At 39.3% G+C, this 18,929-nt stretch overlaps 1 protein-coding gene and 1 long non-coding RNA gene across 2 annotated transcripts in view; both read right to left on the bottom strand.

The window, feature by feature from the left end:
* LOC132154908 (XK-related protein 4-like) overlaps positions 1 to 2,469 on the bottom strand; it is a 56,616-nt gene extending 54,147 nt beyond the window's left edge. Inside the window, exon 1 of the mRNA XM_059563632.1 lies at positions 1,200 to 2,469. Within this exon, the coding sequence (XP_059419615.1) occupies positions 1,200 to 1,885 (686 nt within the window). The 5' untranslated portion in view covers positions 1,886 to 2,469. The remainder of the gene's footprint in view (positions 1 to 1,199) is intronic.
* Positions 2,470 to 14,763: 12,294 nt separating this feature from the next.
* Positions 14,764 to 16,881, bottom strand: LOC132154907 (uncharacterized). The gene is made up of 2 exons (XR_009437207.1): positions 15,525 to 16,881; positions 14,764 to 15,119 (listed from the first exon to the last, which is right to left on the bottom strand). It is a non-coding gene; the product is annotated as an uncharacterized LOC132154907 (long non-coding RNA).
* Positions 16,882 to 18,929: the final 2,048 nt, after the last annotated feature.

Raw genomic sequence — 18,929 nt, 5'->3', positions numbered from 1 at the left:
GGAAGCAAAACAATACTGATGTTTTACGAAAATACCCAGGTGAAGTGCTCAAGCGTTCAGAGCACTTTGCAGGATTTGGGCTGCATTGGTGAGGTTATGGCCTATAATTTTGTGAAGTGGGCTATTAAGTCATTCCATTCATTTTTTCCTCTAGCTTTTATTCAATTAGCAACTCTTGCCAAACAACATTCTTCAAACACAGAGCTGACGGGGCACAGAAAACCAAAGCAGCTGTACAACAGTTTGAAAAAAACACATCTGTAAGTAAAGACAGCATCGTGTGATTTCATAATGGGATCTTTAAGACTGATTACGATGTACCTTGTCTATGCAATCCCTGTTATATATCAGACACAGCTTTGATGGCCTGCTTCCAATATAGCAACTCCTCATCCTTTACTGTTTGGACAGCATCCAAACACAATCTTCAGGGTCAAAGACTTAAGAGTAAATGGATATATAACTCTTTTGAACATGCTGATCAGAACTCATTCAGGCTTCTGAAGACCCTGATGGGCTGACGCTGTGAAACCCAATAGGTTTCCACAATCCTGTTCATTAACTCTGTCACTGATGTAAGCTTTGAGTACAACCATGGGCAAATTAATGTATTGACCTGCAGAGAGAATACAACTCCATGGGTGAGCCAATAACCTTATGCACCATAAGATGCCACCAGGGAAATATTTGCAACTACTTTTCATACAAGGCGATCAATCGCCCACTAATAGTCTTTATTTCCCTATGAGGTTAATTCTCAATTACATTAATAATGGATTTAAATGGAATGGGTCAATGAACATCTACTATCCTCACTAACTCTTTAGTCATTTGAGCTTCATTCAATCCAGAAATCTTTTTAATTTTGTAACAAGTCAGGTCATCTACAAATACAACACCACATACTACCCTTCTCTCACTGCAAGAGAAGATAAGAAGCAATTTTATACCAGATACTCCATGATTATGAGCTTTACAGTAAAAATAGGATGATAAATTAGCTCTCCAGCCCACACAATGTGTGTGTAGGCCTTAACGTGTCACCCATTCCAAACTCAAGAACACGCTTAGAATGTCATTCAAGCACGCTGCTCTAAACAAAATAGGTGCTACATTTTAAAGAGGACAAGCAATAAATACCCGACCTCGACTCGTCAAATCACAAGTGCCATTGAAAATAAAGCCCTTCTCAAGCTCACCTCCAGATTTGTCCGAGCTGTAAGATGTGAATGACGGACTGCAATATCCAGATACAGAGGGAACAGGACGCTGAGCGTGTCTTACTAGTCCGGGCTGCGGTAGCGCTGTTGCTGCTGTTACTTGTGGTGTTGCTCTTGCTCGCTGTGGACGCCTGTCTTTGAGGCGTAGTCGGGTGGGCTCCAACGTCTCCGTGCGAAGCGGAGCAGCTGAGCAGCTTCCCGTCCATGTGGGAGCAGTTTGCCGCGCTGCCGTCGCCGCCGGAGCTCTCCTCGGTGCTGAAATCATGGACGAACCAACGGAAACTGAAGACCTGCACGGAGAACGAGCCGAGCACCACAAAAAACAGCGTAAGCCCAAACCACCAGTAGTCGCGGCGGAGGTAATAGTCGACCGAAAGCCAAATATCAGTGCCCACATCCGCGAAATACACCGTCACTGCGGCGAGGATCCACAGACAGTCCCAGACCATGTATTTCTGCTGCTCCCTGTCGAGGCGGAGACAGGTCGAATTTGAGCCACAGCACCGCGACTCCCCGTTGACGAAGTCCGCCTCTCCGGTTCCAGAATCCGGCTGCGAACCCGGAGCTAGCCCTTGAACTGATCCCGAGTGATCCGAATTCTGCAAAGGCGTAAATGCTACATCGCTCTTCTTCATCTTTAGCACCCCGTCCGATTTCGCGGCCATTGTAGCAGCTTTGTCTTCTCACCGTTTTCGCGTCTTCTCCTCGGGTTCTCTATTCCAGTCGAAGAGACACTGGGCTGGGCGACCTCCTCTTCCGCCAGCTACAGCGCCGCCTGCTCATAACAAAGCAACACTTCCTTTCGGTGGCGGGTACGAACCATATGCTCTCCCATGGCTCCTACTTAAAACTATGACATCATTGCTTTGCAACTCTTCTTAAGACGCACATCATGGTGTTAGATTATCAAGCTATTGCAGCACAGCCCTCTGCTAACTCCGCATTCGGGCAAAAAAATAAAAAAAAAAATAAAAAAAAAGAAAGAAAAAACTGTCTACTGCAGCGGTATATTAAATAGGTGACCGCTCGGTTGGTATGGCATTTATAAACGTGCCGTTTTGAATTCCACCCTGAACTGAACACTGTCCACTGGACGCGAGCAGCTCGTCAAAAGTAAACCCTTTGCGTCTGTTGTGGTGATGCACAGCTACTGCAGCCTCTTTATTCAGCTCAGACTGAAATACAATTATTTTATATGCAAATATCATATCGATGTCAGTTTTATTTGTTAAATTTTAATTTAAGTAGTTTCTGGTTTAAATAACTTTTTTTAAATCATATATATATATATATATATATATATGCAGTTCATGCTAACAATATTAATAATTAATTATTATATAATTAAGTACATTTGTATTATGCCTACCAATTGTTTTCCGTTACAGTTATATGTATTGTTATCCATCCATTTTAGAGTTATTGATGTCATCGAGCTAACAGCTGATTGGTCCGTGTTAGTGAACGTTCTACTGAAGACAGACTGAAGCCGTTGCGGCGAGGCGCGGGATCGGTCGCGGGATCGGTCGCGTCCGATGTGTATCCTGCGTTTGTAACGTACAACCCTTGCAAAAACACATGGATATAGCCTAGGCTGTATTGACGCATTTGAATCTAGACAATAAAAATGTGCAATTTTGCATTAACTGGAGAGGATAAAACACTTCCATGTTTGATATTTTGAACAGGAGTTCAACAAACCGAATATAAACTAAAATAAACTTTAATAAAAACCGTTATCTTCCATACGCTAATGGTTCAGCACCACGGAAAGCTCCTACTCTCAGTTCATTAGTGTGGCTCATTGTGCACTATGCAGAAGATCTGCCATAAACAAGTCGCGCCGGAGCTTCATATATCAACGCTCCAGTGCCATCGGACTTATTGTGCTGAGGGGGCTAACTGGCGTCGTTAGTGAATTTATTGGCACCCTTGAGTACGGCGCTGTATTGTTGACACGCCCTCTGCTCGCCGCTTACACATAAAGCGAGTCACTCGCCTTGAAAAACAGCCACTATGAGACACACCACGCACACACACTGAATGGTGTTAAGATATTGTATTGATTCAAGTCTAAGGGGGAGAAAAGAAGCATATTACACCAGCAGCTGCTGCCAGGTAAGGATCATATGCATTAATGAGGCACATTGCCCACAAAAATACGTTATAAAAGATAAATCAGCAAGGCTCTGACGTTCGCAGCTATAACATTTTGATAGCCATGAGCTCATTATGCCTCAGGTTTTAAACTCCCCTTGCTGTTTGGGATCGGGCATTGGAACAGATGGCGTCAAACCGTCAACAAGTGGGCTGTCGTGAATTGACTTCAATAATAGACTTGCTTGAGAGATGCAAAAGAGATTAATTCTCTATAATTAATTAAAGGATGGACGATGCAGCATTTAAGATACCACGATCCATGATGTGCTCTGTGTACACACACACACACACACACACACACACACACACATACACACACACACACACACACACACACACACACACGGAGCGGCTTTTAACGCATACAGTTGCTATGGTTACTCTCCAGGCTAACGCGACTTCGCGAGCATTTTTCTAGGCATTTGGACTTAAGGCTGAAATAGTAGACGAGTTTTGTCAAGATGTTTTGTCCCCAATTTGCAGTCTGATCAACTCAGTCCTAGTTGCAGAATTCAGAGTGATTCCACAGAAAATCGCGTAATGTATGATGGGTAGACACTGCCTATTAAGACTTTTTTTGGCTTCAGACTTGGAATTCATTCAGTCAGAGTAGATTTATATTTTGAGCCGATTATAAAACACATTTTGTTTTCATTTAGCAATGTGAAAGTCTGGTAGGGTGTGATTTTTAGTTGTTTAGTGTATGATGCCCATTTTTGTGTAACCATTTATTAAGTCAGCAAGTATGAAGTCTAGTGTTTTAAAATCTGTTCAGATTTTTAAAATCATGTAGCGTATTCCATAACTTTCAATATAGTCTGACAGCAGAAGGTCTGGACACCATATATAATTTTTCTTGGCCAAGGACCTCCCTGGAGGACATCTGACTCACATGTAAAGCAGCCTTGCAGTTTGTGATGTAAAAATGAAAAGCAGTTTGTTTTGTTCAGAGTCATGTTTAGGAGCGTAAAAATGTAAAGTCATTGTCCCTATAACAGACCGGCATGCTACCAATAAATCATTCCAGAATGTCGTCTTCAGTCGCCAAGAGTCTTTGAACTTAATATTCTTTTGAACACCGAGGGTTAATTTGATTCTGATCATTGTTATAGTTGTAAACAAGATGGCTTTCTTATTCCATGACACGGTTTGGCATCACAACAGCTTTGTTTCCAGGCATGCCATTCCTGTACAGTTCAACCAATCAGATGAATAAATCTAAAATATATAATTTCTTAATGATCACTAATATAATTCAATGGAAAATGGCAACATTTAAAAGTATTTATTATATACTTAATAAAAACAACAAAATATATGCCAATATTTTCTGTAAGATAAGTAAATTAGCCAATTTTGTTTAAATGAAGGATTGCAGAAATGAGTACACCCGAGATTTAAATCAGAAAATGTATAATATTCTAGCATTTAGTATGTCTTCCAGAACTTAAAGTAAACTTTTCTTACTCTTCTTGGCACTGAGTGTTCAAGTTCCTGACAAATTTCCACATCTGTTCTGTTTAACTCCTGGACGACCTCCTTAAATGCTCTGGTCTTTAATGGTGGAGTTTTGCTCAGCTCGTCTCTACAGAATCCCCCACAGCTGCTTAAGAGCATTAAGACTGGGTGAAATACATGTCCACTGAAGGATTTTCACCTTGTGAGAATGTATATCTTCATTGTCATGCTGAAAAAATGCCCAATAATGCAGGGAATGATGGGAGGCTAGCATCTCTCATACAAGTTTTTGTATTAAATCACACAGTGGTGTGTGAATTCATGCCAGCATTGATAAAACCCCAACTCCCTCACACCTGCAGCACTCATTCATGTGGGTACCAAGCACTTCTCACTGTACACCTCCTCTAGCAAGACCAGAACATTTTGGATGCTTTTGGATCTGAAATGATCGACTTGGTCTCTTGAGACCAGAGTATTGATTTTCAGAAGTCTCTATTTTGTAAATATGGTCCTTGGAAGAGGTTAAATGAGTTTATTGTGCTTTGGCTACTTTCTTTAGTTCTGGTTTGGATAAACAACCATGCATGTCACTTCTGCAGGCTGCATCATACTCTGTGATATAGTGTCACTTTTTTCATAGCTTTTGCTATGACTCTGACACCTTTACAGTGTTTCTCCTGCTCTTTTTCTAGCAAAAATACACTCATCACTTAAATAAAATCTTAAAGTTAAGACCTGATTATTTCAGGAGCCTTGTCACAAGTCTGTTGTTTTTGAATGGCAGGGCTACTTCTGCCATAATTTAACACTTTAAACAATAATTTGGTATTCCTCTTGTAAGAGGACACTCTTTTATGCTAAGAAATAAGACACCTGGCAGTTCTCTCCCAAGTGGTTCCACTGCTGCCAGCATTAAGTCGAGTATGATTCAGTGGGCTAAATAACACTTTTAATTGCCATGAAATTACTTGTCTTTAAAAGTCTCAGATCAAGATACACACCTGTTGATCAAAAATAGCTTTAAACCTATACACTTGTTTATTTACTATTATTATTTTTAATGTAGATATTTTCAGGAGTCTGTACTAATATTTGCAACACAAAATTATATCACTTTGATTAAAAAAAATATATATATTATTTTGCTGATTAATTTTGGCATTCTTCTTTGGTAATTGATCAAACGGACTTGTTGAAACATTATACCTTCAAAGAACCCTTACATGTCTTCTAAGTAGAGAATAATTGCTGAATTTGTAAAGTTTTAGAGGGACTGTACTCATTTATGCTATGCTCTGTATATATATATATATACACACACACACACACTTCTCTAAAATAGTACATACTTTAAAATACAGACACAATACAGGTGGGTGAGTCTGAGTCAAACATTAATTAGGAGGCTAGAGAGAGTAAGAGGGAAAGAGAGCTATGAATACAAATAAAATTATCACTAGCTCTCTCAGCATAAATACAGCCAGGCTCTTCAAGTTCTGCCTGTATGGCACCTGGACAAGCTTCAGAAATGATGCCATCTGTCATCATCAGACATGGCAGGGGTAAGCAGCCTGTTGTGACTTGTGGGCAATGTTTTAGCAGGTGCATTTCAGGCCCCACTGACACCCAGACAGCTATCACCTACACCTCAGGTGTGGGTTTGAGCTGCTGGTCTAAGCTTAGGCTGGTCCTTCTTTCTGAATGAATGAATATCAGAGGTTGTCTGTGTTAGCTATTAAGAAGCGTTTGTGGCCTCCCTGTGCTACCTTAATATAATTACAGCTGTCTTCTGTTATTGATCTGAACAGGCTCTTTGTGAAAAGGCTGTACCCAGCTCCACAGCCCTTCATATGCTCACAGCAGCCATTTAAAGATTCAATTTTAATGTCATCCGCAATCAGACAGTTAGACAGCCATCACACAATCCCAAACTACTGTTTCGGCCCATAAATTAAATATGTGTGCATTTAGATTCTAGTGAGCATCCTCCATGAAAATGGAGGTCTCAGTCCAGGATTATTTCATTAAGAAGGTGTGCATTTAGCATTTGTTCCTCTTCGAATGTCAGCTGTGTGACATTCAGAGCAAATGTTATCCAGCATCATAGGCTGTCATTACACAGCACTAGAAAATCATGCCAGAGATGCTCAGCTATGTGAATTTATTGTGGCTCTCCTGCTTCCATACATCAGCATTATCAGACAGACTTCATCCAGCCACACTCGCTCTCCCCTTCAGAGCTTTGACAGACACACAAAACCATTATGGCATGTATAAACCTCTAGTACGTGATCTTTTCGGTCATGACATGTACAACAAAAACAAGAGAGATCATTGAAACAAGCCATGTGGAAACATAAAAGGCTGTTGCATGTGGTCCTCTGTGGCATGTGATGCTCTGCTGAAAATCACATTACTTGGATCTTATTGTTATTCACCATTCAGCAAAAACGGAAAGTGTCCAAACTCGGTCCTGGAGGGCTGATGTCCTGCAGAGTTTAGCTCCAACTTGCCTCAACACACCCGACTGGAAGTTTCTAGTATGCCTAGTAATAGCTTGATTAGCTGGTTCAGGTGTGTCTAATTAGGGATGGAGCTAAACTCTGCAGGACACGGGCCCTCCAGGACCGAGTTTGGACACCCCTGGGTTGAAGGCATTGACTTTTTTTTTTTTTTGTAGGCAAACATGAATGCGCAGATGCAGTTTCAGTGACTATTCCAGGTTAACCTGCTGCCACAATAGTGTTTCACACAGAATAAATGCTGCATTACTATCAAATATGGCAACGTTCTGTAGACACTTCTACTGTGACATGAATGACAGCCCGTAGTTGCTCAGCAACACACCATCATTTCTCAGGTTTTGTGCATGAGCTTCTAGTGAGACAGCAACCCATTGTGACAGACCCTGGAAGAGATTCTTATACAGTGAGTTGTCAAGCAGAAACTGGGCCATTGGCCTCTGGATGCTTCTGAGTTAAACAGCTCCACTGTGAACAAAAGAAGTAACACATCTCATACAAATCAAACGGCCAATCATGGAGCTGTAACAGTATCATAGGATTAATGACTCCATATTCAGAATGACCTTTGCTAAATAAAGTAGAAATGTATTTACAAAAATCAATAAATAAAAATGTGCAGCACTTCAGTCCTGGAGGGCCGGTGTCCTGCAGAGTTTAGCTCCAACCCAAATGAAACACACCTGAATGAAGGTTTTACTATAGGCATAGACGGAATTTCTTACTAGGAGTTTAGACTAGAGGGTCTGTATTACTTACTATTGGAGAAAGTGTAATGGTAACTTGTATAACCTTGATAACAAATCACACAATTACAGCCTTGATGTCACTGCATTTCAGTCAGAGTTGTGCGCCACATTCAATCGCCATGTACAGACACCATACTGTAGGAATGAACGAGAGGTGCCATAAGCTGTATCCCTCTTGTCGCGAAAACTCTGTGACTTCTCTAATAATTTTTTTGTTTTTCGAACTAGTCATACCTGCTGCAGATTCACTCACTGCATCTTAGCATATCTGTTGCTCAGGTAGGTCTGGCTGTGTGCTCACATACTGTTACTAAACAAGCTGGTATTTAAGTGAATGTGCATCATTTGTCCATCTGTTGCTTCTAAAAGCATCATGTACTCTGTTGCAGCACTGAATTACAGTTACACTATGTTGTTATAACGCCAACATGCTCCATTAAAATCGTTCCGGGTGAGGACCCACCCACATTTTTAGTGCTTCCACCCCCTAAAATTATCTGATGCTTTCTGTCCCTGTTCCCTCTGTCCAAACAGTTCCTCCACAAAAAAATGAACTAAACTAAATGCAGCATAGGAATGATGGAATACTAAACGACCCTTGGACATTTTACTTTTTTGCCTTTTAAATTAGATTGAATTACACTTTATCATTATGCAGTATAAATACTGAAATACTGCTAGCTTTTAACCAGAAGTGCAGATACATATATACCCTATAGGTGCAAGTGCATATAATACAAGTAAATGAGAACTAGCTACAAAATTACAAAAAAGCACCATGAAAGTATCATAAAAATGGCCTATAATATACTTATTCATAAAATAGCTTGAAGTCACATCAGTACAACATCTGTAGCTCTTTGTCAGACATTCCAGTTGAGAACATTCTTACATTGTGTCAAAGCAACTGAACAACATTCATTAGGAAAACAGTGTCAATAATGCAAAAATGAGAGTTAAAGGCAGTTCATCATTGGATTCAGTTATGTCATCTCTGTTCAGTTAAATAGTGTTTGCAATCAAGTCAACGGTATCGTTACTAAACTAGTTGTCCTGGTCTCCGCTGTCTTTCAGGGATGTAGAGGTCCTTTCTAGGTGCTGATCCACCATCTGGTCTGGATACGTACTGGATCCGGGTGACTGCAGTGACCCTCTGATCTGGACACAGACTGGATCTGGTGGCCACGGTGACCTCGGAACAAGAGAGAAACAGACAAATATTAGCGTAGATGCCATTCTTCTAATGATGTAGCAAGTACATAGGGTGTTATGGGAAGTGTTTCCGGTTCCGGTTTACCTAATTAATGCAGCCTAAAAATCCTTTAACGGATTTGGATAATAAAAGCATATTAGTATGTTATGTGTATGCCAGGTTAAAGAGATGGGTCTTTAATCTAGATTTAAACTGCAAGAGTGTGTCTGCCTCCCGAACAATGTTAGGTAGGTTATTCCAGAGTTTGGGCACCAAATAGGAAAAGGATCTGCCGCCCGCAGTTGATTTTGATATTCTAGGTATTATCAAATTGCCTGAGTTTTGAGAACGTAGCGGACGTAGAGGATTATAATGTAAAAGGAGCTCATTCAAATACTGAGGTGCTAAACCATTCAGGGCTTTATAAGTAATAAGCAATATTTTAAAATCTATGCAATGCTTGATAGGGAGCCAGTGCAGTGTTGACAGGACCGGGCTAATATGGTCATACTTCCTGGTTCTTGTAAGAACTCTTGCTGCTGCATTTTGGACTAGCTGTAGTTTGTTTACTAAGCGTGCAGAACAACCACCCAATAAAGCATTACAATAATCTAACCTTGAGGTCATAAATGCATGGATTAACATTTCTGCATTTGACATTGAGAGCATAGGCCGTAATTTAGATATATTTTTTAGATGGAAAAATGCAGTTTTACAAATGCTAGAAACGTGGGTTTCTAAGGAAAGATTGCGATCAAGTAGCACACCTAGGTTCCTAACTGATGATGAAGAATTGACAGAGCAACCATCAAGTCTTAGACAGTGTTCTAGGTTATTACAAGCAGAGTTTTTAGGTCCTATAATTAACACCTCTGTTTTTTCAGAATTTAGCAGTAAGAAATTACTCGTCATCCAGTTTTTTATATCGACTATGCAATCAATTAGTTTTTCAAATTGGTGTGTTTCACAATACTATATTACACTATAGTATTTGCATGACATAACAAATATCAAACCAAGTGGTTCTTCTTTTAAAAACATTAATATAGTACAAATTCACGTTTCAAACAAAAGATTTCAGTCTGATGAAGTTTCACATTATATAAAAAATGTAAAATAATAATATATACTAAAAATCCCACTCAGATGAGTAAAAATTAATGCAAAAATGAATAAGAAAAGTCTAGCATCATTCATTTGCAGATGCCATTTTATGTATTGTTTCTATTGTAATTATATACATTCACATCCATATACATATACATCCAAACACTTTGTTCGGCCACTGTATACTATAAAAAAATATGTGTGTGTCACAAGCCTGTCATGCTGGAGTACTACAGTGTGGTCCATAGAGCAGCAACTCACGGTCAGTGCACCGGAGAAAATATGTCAAATCACAACTGGGCACAGGGGACCACACAATTCATTAGCTCAGCTCTAATTGCCATGGCATTTCAAAATGAAACCTCGTCATCTCTAGCTAAATAGAGAACACGAGGAGAAGCCGCCACATGATTGAAACAGAATTGTCATACACAGCATCTGTGCAAATGACGCTTGTTAGGGAGTCATTTAAGACACTATATTTAAACCTTGTCATGGGTGACCAGCAACTGTAATGGGAATCATAATTTGACTCAAACTGAGTAGCTAAATTTGGTGGAAAATGATTTTTCATTACAGAGCATAACATCAGGCATCTGCGATAATCACAGAAATTCTCACATCATCATGTTTAAGGTCCATATTCTCACACATCTGTGTTTGTAAGGAACGAAAAGAGCTGAAGCCCCACAGTAGAGTAGTAGCTCATCCCATCTCACTCTGTGATCGGTAGGTCATGTGGTCCTAGTGCTCACAGTGCTCACATGACAGAAACCAAACAAGGTACCCCTGAGACCTCCAGGTGTGAAATTGGGTACCCACCGCTTACTGATCGAGTGGTTTGTGCACATGTATATTTGGACAAATGGCTTTGCATGTCAAGCTTCCCTGTAGCAACAGTGAGAGTGAGGGAAAGGGACAGACATGCCTTGATGGTCAGAGCCCCAGGGAGATTGTGCAAGGGTCATGTGTGGCAACAGGAGGAGGCAGCCTGGCCTTGATGCAGTCCCTGCAGCTCCTGATTCCTGGAGAGAATTACGCATCAGTTGGAACTAAACTAGTTTACTTGGTGAACCTAGATCCTTGGTGAACATCAATCAACAACTTTACAAATTCAGCAATTACTATCTACTTAGAAGACATGCAATTAAGGGTTTGGTCAATTACCAAAGAAGAATGGCAAAATTATTCAGCAGAATAAGTTTTTTTTTAAGTGATATAATTTTGTGTTGCAAATATTAGTATTATTTTGGTTGTCAAAAAACATTTCTTATTATTATCAATGCTGAAATTTTTTTTTTTTTTTTAGGATTCTTTGATGAAAAAAGAAAGAAAAAGAAAATAGAAATGCATCCTTGGTTTACAAACAAAAAACATGCTGACCCCATACTTTTGAATGGTAGTTTACAAAATATCATTCCTGTCATCTACAAAAAAAAAAAAATAATAATAAAACTTTTAAATTAGTCTTAACCAATTAGTGTCACTTTTCAGATGTGTGAAATCAATTTCCTTCAAGTTCAATCTCAGCAGAATTACCACCAAGAAACATGAATATTAATAAATGTGTTCAAAAAAATTTTGCAGCTAGAAAGTGTGTCATTTTGAACAAAATCTTAATTGTTTCTTATTTTGACACCTAAAAAAACCTTTATCTTGTGTTAAATTTTTTGATCAAAAAGTGTGCTTGTGCCATATTTCAATGCTTTGTTTTAATACAAATACATAGACATTTTTAAATTGTCTTAAGTATCTAAAAACCTTTTGCGACCACTGCAGGGGAGGTTGTGCTTTTAGTCCATTTCAGATCAACGTGTCAGTGTGAATTGGTATTTTCAAGTCATATTACTTCTGATACCTGATGTGGAAAAAACAGCAGGACTTGACTGAATAATTCACAATTTGATTGGATGGTGAAAAGAAAGATAAATAAAGTCAGATAAAATAAAGTTTCACTCATATAACAGCTACTTGTTTATCCTTACATCGTTACAAAAGATAAGCAAAATATTGTTTTAAATAAGTATTACAAAGACCATATCTACCAATGAAATTCAGCAGAAAAAAACCCCTTTGATTTCATGTGACTTTAAAGTACATCTTAAATACATACATCTGAGCAATGGATAACAACTACATACATTTTGACAGATTGTCAGAAAAGACACAAATGTGTCTGCACTTTGTTTCATTCATCGGCTGCTTATTGGATGGGTTTGAGAGGACAAAATGATGACAATAACAAGCATTTACTCTAGAAAACAGATAAGGTAAACATTTATTTAATGCCAGCTTCAAAGAGCAATATATTTGCTTCCTCAATCAGGTTAAGTATGAGAGTTTCCAGAAGCTGCCTTTTTTTTAAATCACAGAAAGCTTTCCAGTAACCATAGTATCCTTTCACCCCTTGTCTTTCCCCCTCTTTGCTCTGCCTCCATTGCATTTGACTGTCCTGTGGGATATCAGCAACTTTTGAATACTGCACAGCTCCAAAACAGACGTGTCTTAATAATAATTGCAGCCTAGAAAGTCGAAGCTGTGTAGATAATGCCAGTCAGAAAGCCAGCAAGCATGAAGCCCCAGTTACTCATTTCAATATAATGGATTCAGTCAAAATATCTTATATGCCCCTTTAGGATATGCTCAGAATGGAAGTTTTTAGTTTTTTCAATAACAGAATATAATCAAGTTAGGATGTTATTAAAATATGTAATTATTACTGAAAAAAAAAAAAAACTTATATATTTATATATATCATAATATTAAGTTATCACAAGTGTGGACTGGAGTTCACATAATAGGCCTACATGGTGCTTAAAGGGGTCATCGGATGCCCATTATCCACAAGTGGGTATGATTCTTTAGGGTCTAAATGAAAAGTCTATAACATACTTTGTTTTAAATTGATCAATGGTAGTGTAAAAAGCACCCTTTTTACCCTGTCAATCCGCTGTTTTCAGAACGCTATTCTAGTCCATGTTGCTTTAAATGCTAATAAGCTCTGCTGACCCCGCCCCTCTCTTCTCTGGGGGGGATGAAGAGACTGTAAACTTCAGCCGCAAAACTTGCTAACTAGCATATATAAGGAAAGGTGATTTGCAAAGATTCATAAAAAAAAGCGCTTTTACTTGCTTATTCTATAGACAAAGCTGGATCACATTTATTTTTTAAACTACAACAAAAGTGAATTTTGCATCTGATGACCCCTTTAAGGTTTTTTTTTTTTTTTGAAGCATTGAATGTTTTCATTTTTGTTTGACTGCTGGTGCCAATTTATTTTAATTTGGTTGATCAGCATTCCACCAATACATTTGAGTTGCAGTGCTATCTGGTTATGCAAGATAATGAAGGTCAAAGGAGAGGTGCGGTGCATGTTAAAGAGCTCCAGTTCCATTCAGGAGGTTCTGACCCCACTCACAAACGCGGTGTGTGTTGACCAAAGTCTGCAGTCTGTACTAACACAAAGCACACTAGCATCGTGTCAGAACACACAAACATTCAAGACGCAAAACATGTCCAAAAAGATGCCCTGATGCTGCCACGTCAATCACAAAACACAGCCATTCAGAACCGGTGTCTCTGTTTGCACGCACTTTTTCGCAATGCACTGCAGCCGAAAACATACCTTGTATTTCAATAATGTTTCACCAGATGGATTCTAAACTTCCAAGATCAGTGTTTTCTCATCCATTCTTGATTATTACAAAGCCGATGAAAAACAGATTTGTGACATCTCGCCGCAGTATGGTCACATGGTTCATGGAACTCTCAATCCAAATGTTCCAACTGTAAAGTTTGAATGGGATTAAGCAGCAAAGACAGCAGTTTCATTACATTTACAGCAATCCATGGGCTCTGGTGATTAATATACAATGAGGAGCGTCTGTTCTGGGCGAGGCTACGTGACCAACAGAAATAAAAACCAAGCAGCCAAACTTTTTAACTAGTTCTTAATGTTGTAGCCACCCAGACTTTGGTTAGAAATATAATTGGTGTAAATTGTGTACACACCTTTTAATTAATAATTCACATGCAGAACAAAGATTGTTAACACAGTAAGACTGACTGTTCTTTTGTATGATGATATCCATGATTCTCCTGGCTTCATTAAAGGTTCAATCCAGATTTGAGATCTAAAAAAAGAAGGAAGGCCTGAAGACATATCAGAGTGATCCTAGTGATGTATAACCCATTTCTCAGGGCCATCTGTCTATGGAGAGCATAAAGTACACATACAGTATCTACACTGCTACACTAAGAGCTTACAGGAATCCTTAAGTCAACATGAAATGCCATTCAAAACCCAGTTTACTTTCATAATTGGACATATTTTCAAATAAAACTAGATACTAAGTATTGGACAGGGCTTTATTTTATCCACTAGAGTTAAAGTATATTTGAAACAACATGCACCAATGAATCGAGCATTAAGAATGTAAACATTGAAATATGCAAATTAATGAGAAAATGAAATTGCACGGACATAAGCTCATTATAAAGATATCTTGTGACTGCACACTAAACTAGCTCCATTTCGAGTGGTGGCTCGGGGTGTCAAAGATGTGGAAACATTTAAGCAGAATCACAGACCCAGCTGGGCTAGGCTGGATTTCTGTCTTTTTCTTTCTTCTCCCTTCTTTGCTACAGACCAGAACCTCATCTATCCCCAAAGCCCCCAAGACACAGGTCCCCACACCAGACAGGCCATCTGTCAAAACAAGTTAGACGTCACATCACAGCTTGCCACAACTGTGGTAATCATGGAGAAAAAGTCACTAAAAGTGTGCTTATTCAGGGTAAAATTACTGAACTATTGCCTCAGTCGCAGACAGCGTGATGTAAAACTATTTGCATTGTAACTGATTACATCTATTGGTGCATTTTAACCTTTAACCCTGCTTTGACTGACTCTGTTCCCAAGCTAATTCGCTAAAAAAAAGAAAATACACTTTACAATAAGGTTCCATTTGTTAACCATGCCCGTTAACACAAACTAACATTAGGCCTAGCTAATTGGACCTTATTGTAAAAGTGTTATCAAAATAAACATATAAAGGCTTCTTTGTAAGCAATAGTATCTCATTCACTGCTGTGCCCTCACACAGACAATTACCTCAGAACATGCCTGTCCTCTGCTCCTCATGGGGTTTCTTCTATCACCATTTCCCATCATCCATTCCTTATTATGTCAGTGCTTTCTGCAGAGCCAATCAATATGCTGAAAAACCAGACAAAACAATCTACACACTAACTCGGATTCATTTTGGATTGTTGCTATCAAGGTTTTGGTGATATAAGAAGACTCAAAAGAATAGTTGTCACACAAAGGCATTTGTGCCTGTGTTTTTCCATCAGACACTTTTATCCAAAGCAACTTACAATTGGGGGATACATAAAGAAATTCTTCTTAAAGAGGCAAACAGACACAGGAAGTGCTTGTAATACCAAATTTTAGACATTGTTCAAATTATTACAAGCTAGAAAAAGTGAATGAATAAATAAAGCGAAAGTTTTTTTTTTTTTTTTTTACGATGAAGCCAAGTAGTTTCGAAAGAGATGAGTTTTCAGCTGTTGCTTGAAAATTGTCAGGGATTCCATATCCAGATAGGGATGGAAAGATAATTCCACCAACCAGGAATGGTGAACGAGAATGTTCTGGAAAGTGATTTTGAGCCTCTCTGTGATGGTAACGGATCTCAAACTTCTGGAGGGGATGTAGATTCGTAATAGTGAGTGGAACTAGGCGGGTGCTGAGCCTGTCGCTGTTCTATATGCAAGCATCAATTTCTTGAACTTGATGCAAGCCGCAACTGGTAGCCAGTGCAAGGAGATAAAGAGAGGTGTAACATGGGCTCTTTTGGGTGCGTTGAAGACCAGTCATGCTGCTGCATTCTAAATCATTTGCAGAAGTTTGATTGTGCTTGATGGAAGTCCAGCCAGAAGAGCATTGCAGCAGTCCAGTCTAGAAATGACAAGGGCCTGGACAAGAAGTTGTGCAGCATGCTCCGTTAGAAAGGGCCTGATCTTTCTGATGTTGTGCAATGCAAACCTGCAAGATCAAGCAGTCTTTGCAATGTGGTCTTTGAAGGTCAGCTGGTCATCAAAGGTTGCACCAAGATTTCTGACAGAAGTTGATGGGGAAATTGTAGAAGAGCCTAGCTGGATGGAGAAATCATGCTGTAGAGTTGGAGTGGCAGGGAAGACAAGAAGCTCAGTTTTTCCCAGGTTGAGCTGTAAGTGATATTCTTTCATCTATGCCAGGTAGCCTGAGATTCATGCAGCTACCACTGGATTATCTGGTTGAAATGGAAGATAGAGCTGTGTGTCATCAGCATAGCAATGGTAGGAGAATCCATGGGCCTGTATGATGGGACCCAGTGATGTTGTGTATACTAAGAAGAGGAGGGGTCCAAGAACTGATCCCTGAGGAACACCAGTGTCAAGTTGATGTGCTTTGGATACCTCCCCTCCCCAAGCATCGGTGTGATCGACAAAGGACAAAAAAGCAGGAAACTATACGGTGCACTTACCCCCCACGCACACAGTGATATAATTTATATAGTATAATAATAAATTAATAAAAAAATATTGTACTTGTTTTTTGTTTAAATGAGTTTATACATTAAATAATTAAAAAAGGGAAGAAAAAATTAAATACACATCTAAATTAAATGATTGAACAAAAAAAAATCATAAAAGGAGTAATGTGGGAAATATGCTTCAAAGACTGGGCAAAATAGGGATGAAATCCAAAAAATCTGTCAATAACTTGCTGCTGACGTGCACAAAACTAGCCATTTATTGGGCATTTCTTGTCCTCCCAGATGTTTTGTTTTTCCTTATTACTATGGTGTCCTTTACATCTATTAAAAATTTTGTCAGTGCTTTATTATAGACTTCTATGATTGCTAATTCACAACAGAAGACGATTATTAGGTTGAACGTTCAGAATACGATTCCATAGGTTATATTTCAGCACGAATTTTGCGAATGGACAGCGACTCTTAAGTAGCACGTAGAACGTGTTCATGTCAAGTAAAGTTTTTGGGAAAAGCGCGTGGAATTGCGGCGAGCGTTTATAACCTTGCACGTTGAGAGCGCTCTTCAGAGCTAAGATACATTGTTATCGGAAAACTCGACCCAGATCAGATTTAAGCATTCATTAAAGTGAATCGGTTCAAAGGAGTCATTAGTTTGCAAATCGGACGAGTCATTAGTGGACAGATATGCTCCGCGCATATAACGTTACTCCCAAATATATTTTTAGGTCGCAAAGATTACATTTCAGGAGCACATGCGACAAAAATGTTGGCAATTTCGAGCCTTGTAGTAGCTGCTAAACTTTCTAGCTAGAAGTAAGCAATAACCAACATGTCGTTACTTTGCTAAGTTAGCCCAGAATCGTTTAACATTAATGTTATGGAATCATGACAAAAGTGATCAATTGATTGGTTAAATTTTACTAGACCTGCATATAAAAATGAAAGACAATATTTTGGATTTGCTTACATGAATCACTTCGTCAGTCAACTGAAGCTGTTCACCTGAGTAGATGGTTGGGTGTGTGCATATTCAGAACAGTGCGCGTACACTTTGAACTTCAATCGTGACAAATTATTGGACTACTTGCGGAGTGACATGACGACATGATTCAAAGGCACAAAAAATGTTGACAGCGGTGAGCGATCATTATGTTTACCAATACCTGACCCATCGCAACCACCTACACCCCGAACACCTTCTTCTATGAAGAATGTGGCGAAATCATCAGCTGTTAGAAGTGGTGGGAGGTGGGGTGGAGGGGGACAGAAGAGGGAATTTAATGTTTTGAAGAGATCACGCGTGTCTCTCTGCTGCCCTGAGTTTGGTCCGGTGATCACAAAGAACATTGGATAACCAGGGGTTAGAAGGGGCAGCCTTTGCTGGCCTGGATGAGAGAGGACAAATGTTGTCTAGACAAGAGGTTAAAGTAGAGAATAAAGTGTCAGTTGCTGCATTCACATCCAGGGATAAGAAATGGGTAGGTGAGGGAAGAGAGGAGGATACTATGGAGGAAAGATGGGAGGGGGAAAGACAGTGAAGGTTTCGTCTAAAAGTAACTGGTATGGAGGGTGGGGGCACACAGGTAGGAAAATGTAGTCTAAATGTAATGAAGAAATGGGCAGCGATATGTAGGGGTTTTACCAAAATGTTGTCTGCAATACAACTGCGTGTGTAAATTAAGTCAAGATGGTTGCCTGATTTATGCATGCTTAAGTGGCTGGTCGGATATCCTATATCCTGATAGGAAACTCAATATTTCACAGCTGAGCAGTTAAGTGTGCTTCTTGAAGAACTACATTGGTGAACATCAGCTAAACAGAGTATTATTTATTATATAGGTAAAGTAGGGCTGGACGATTAATCAAAGTAATTGAAACCGAAATTCAGAACCTCTAACCGACGTAATTTTCCTGTGTCGGTTATTCCGTTTTTTTAATCCTGTTAATACTTCCCCCTTAAAAGTATACTACCGTGT

Source organism: Carassius carassius, chromosome 12 (genome assembly GCF_963082965.1).
Source record: "Carassius carassius chromosome 12, fCarCar2.1, whole genome shotgun sequence".
NCBI classification, from domain to species: Eukaryota; Metazoa; Chordata; class Actinopteri; order Cypriniformes; family Cyprinidae; genus Carassius; species Carassius carassius.
Note: the sequence above shows the minus strand (reverse complement) of the source record. Positions and strands in the feature narration are given on the sequence as shown.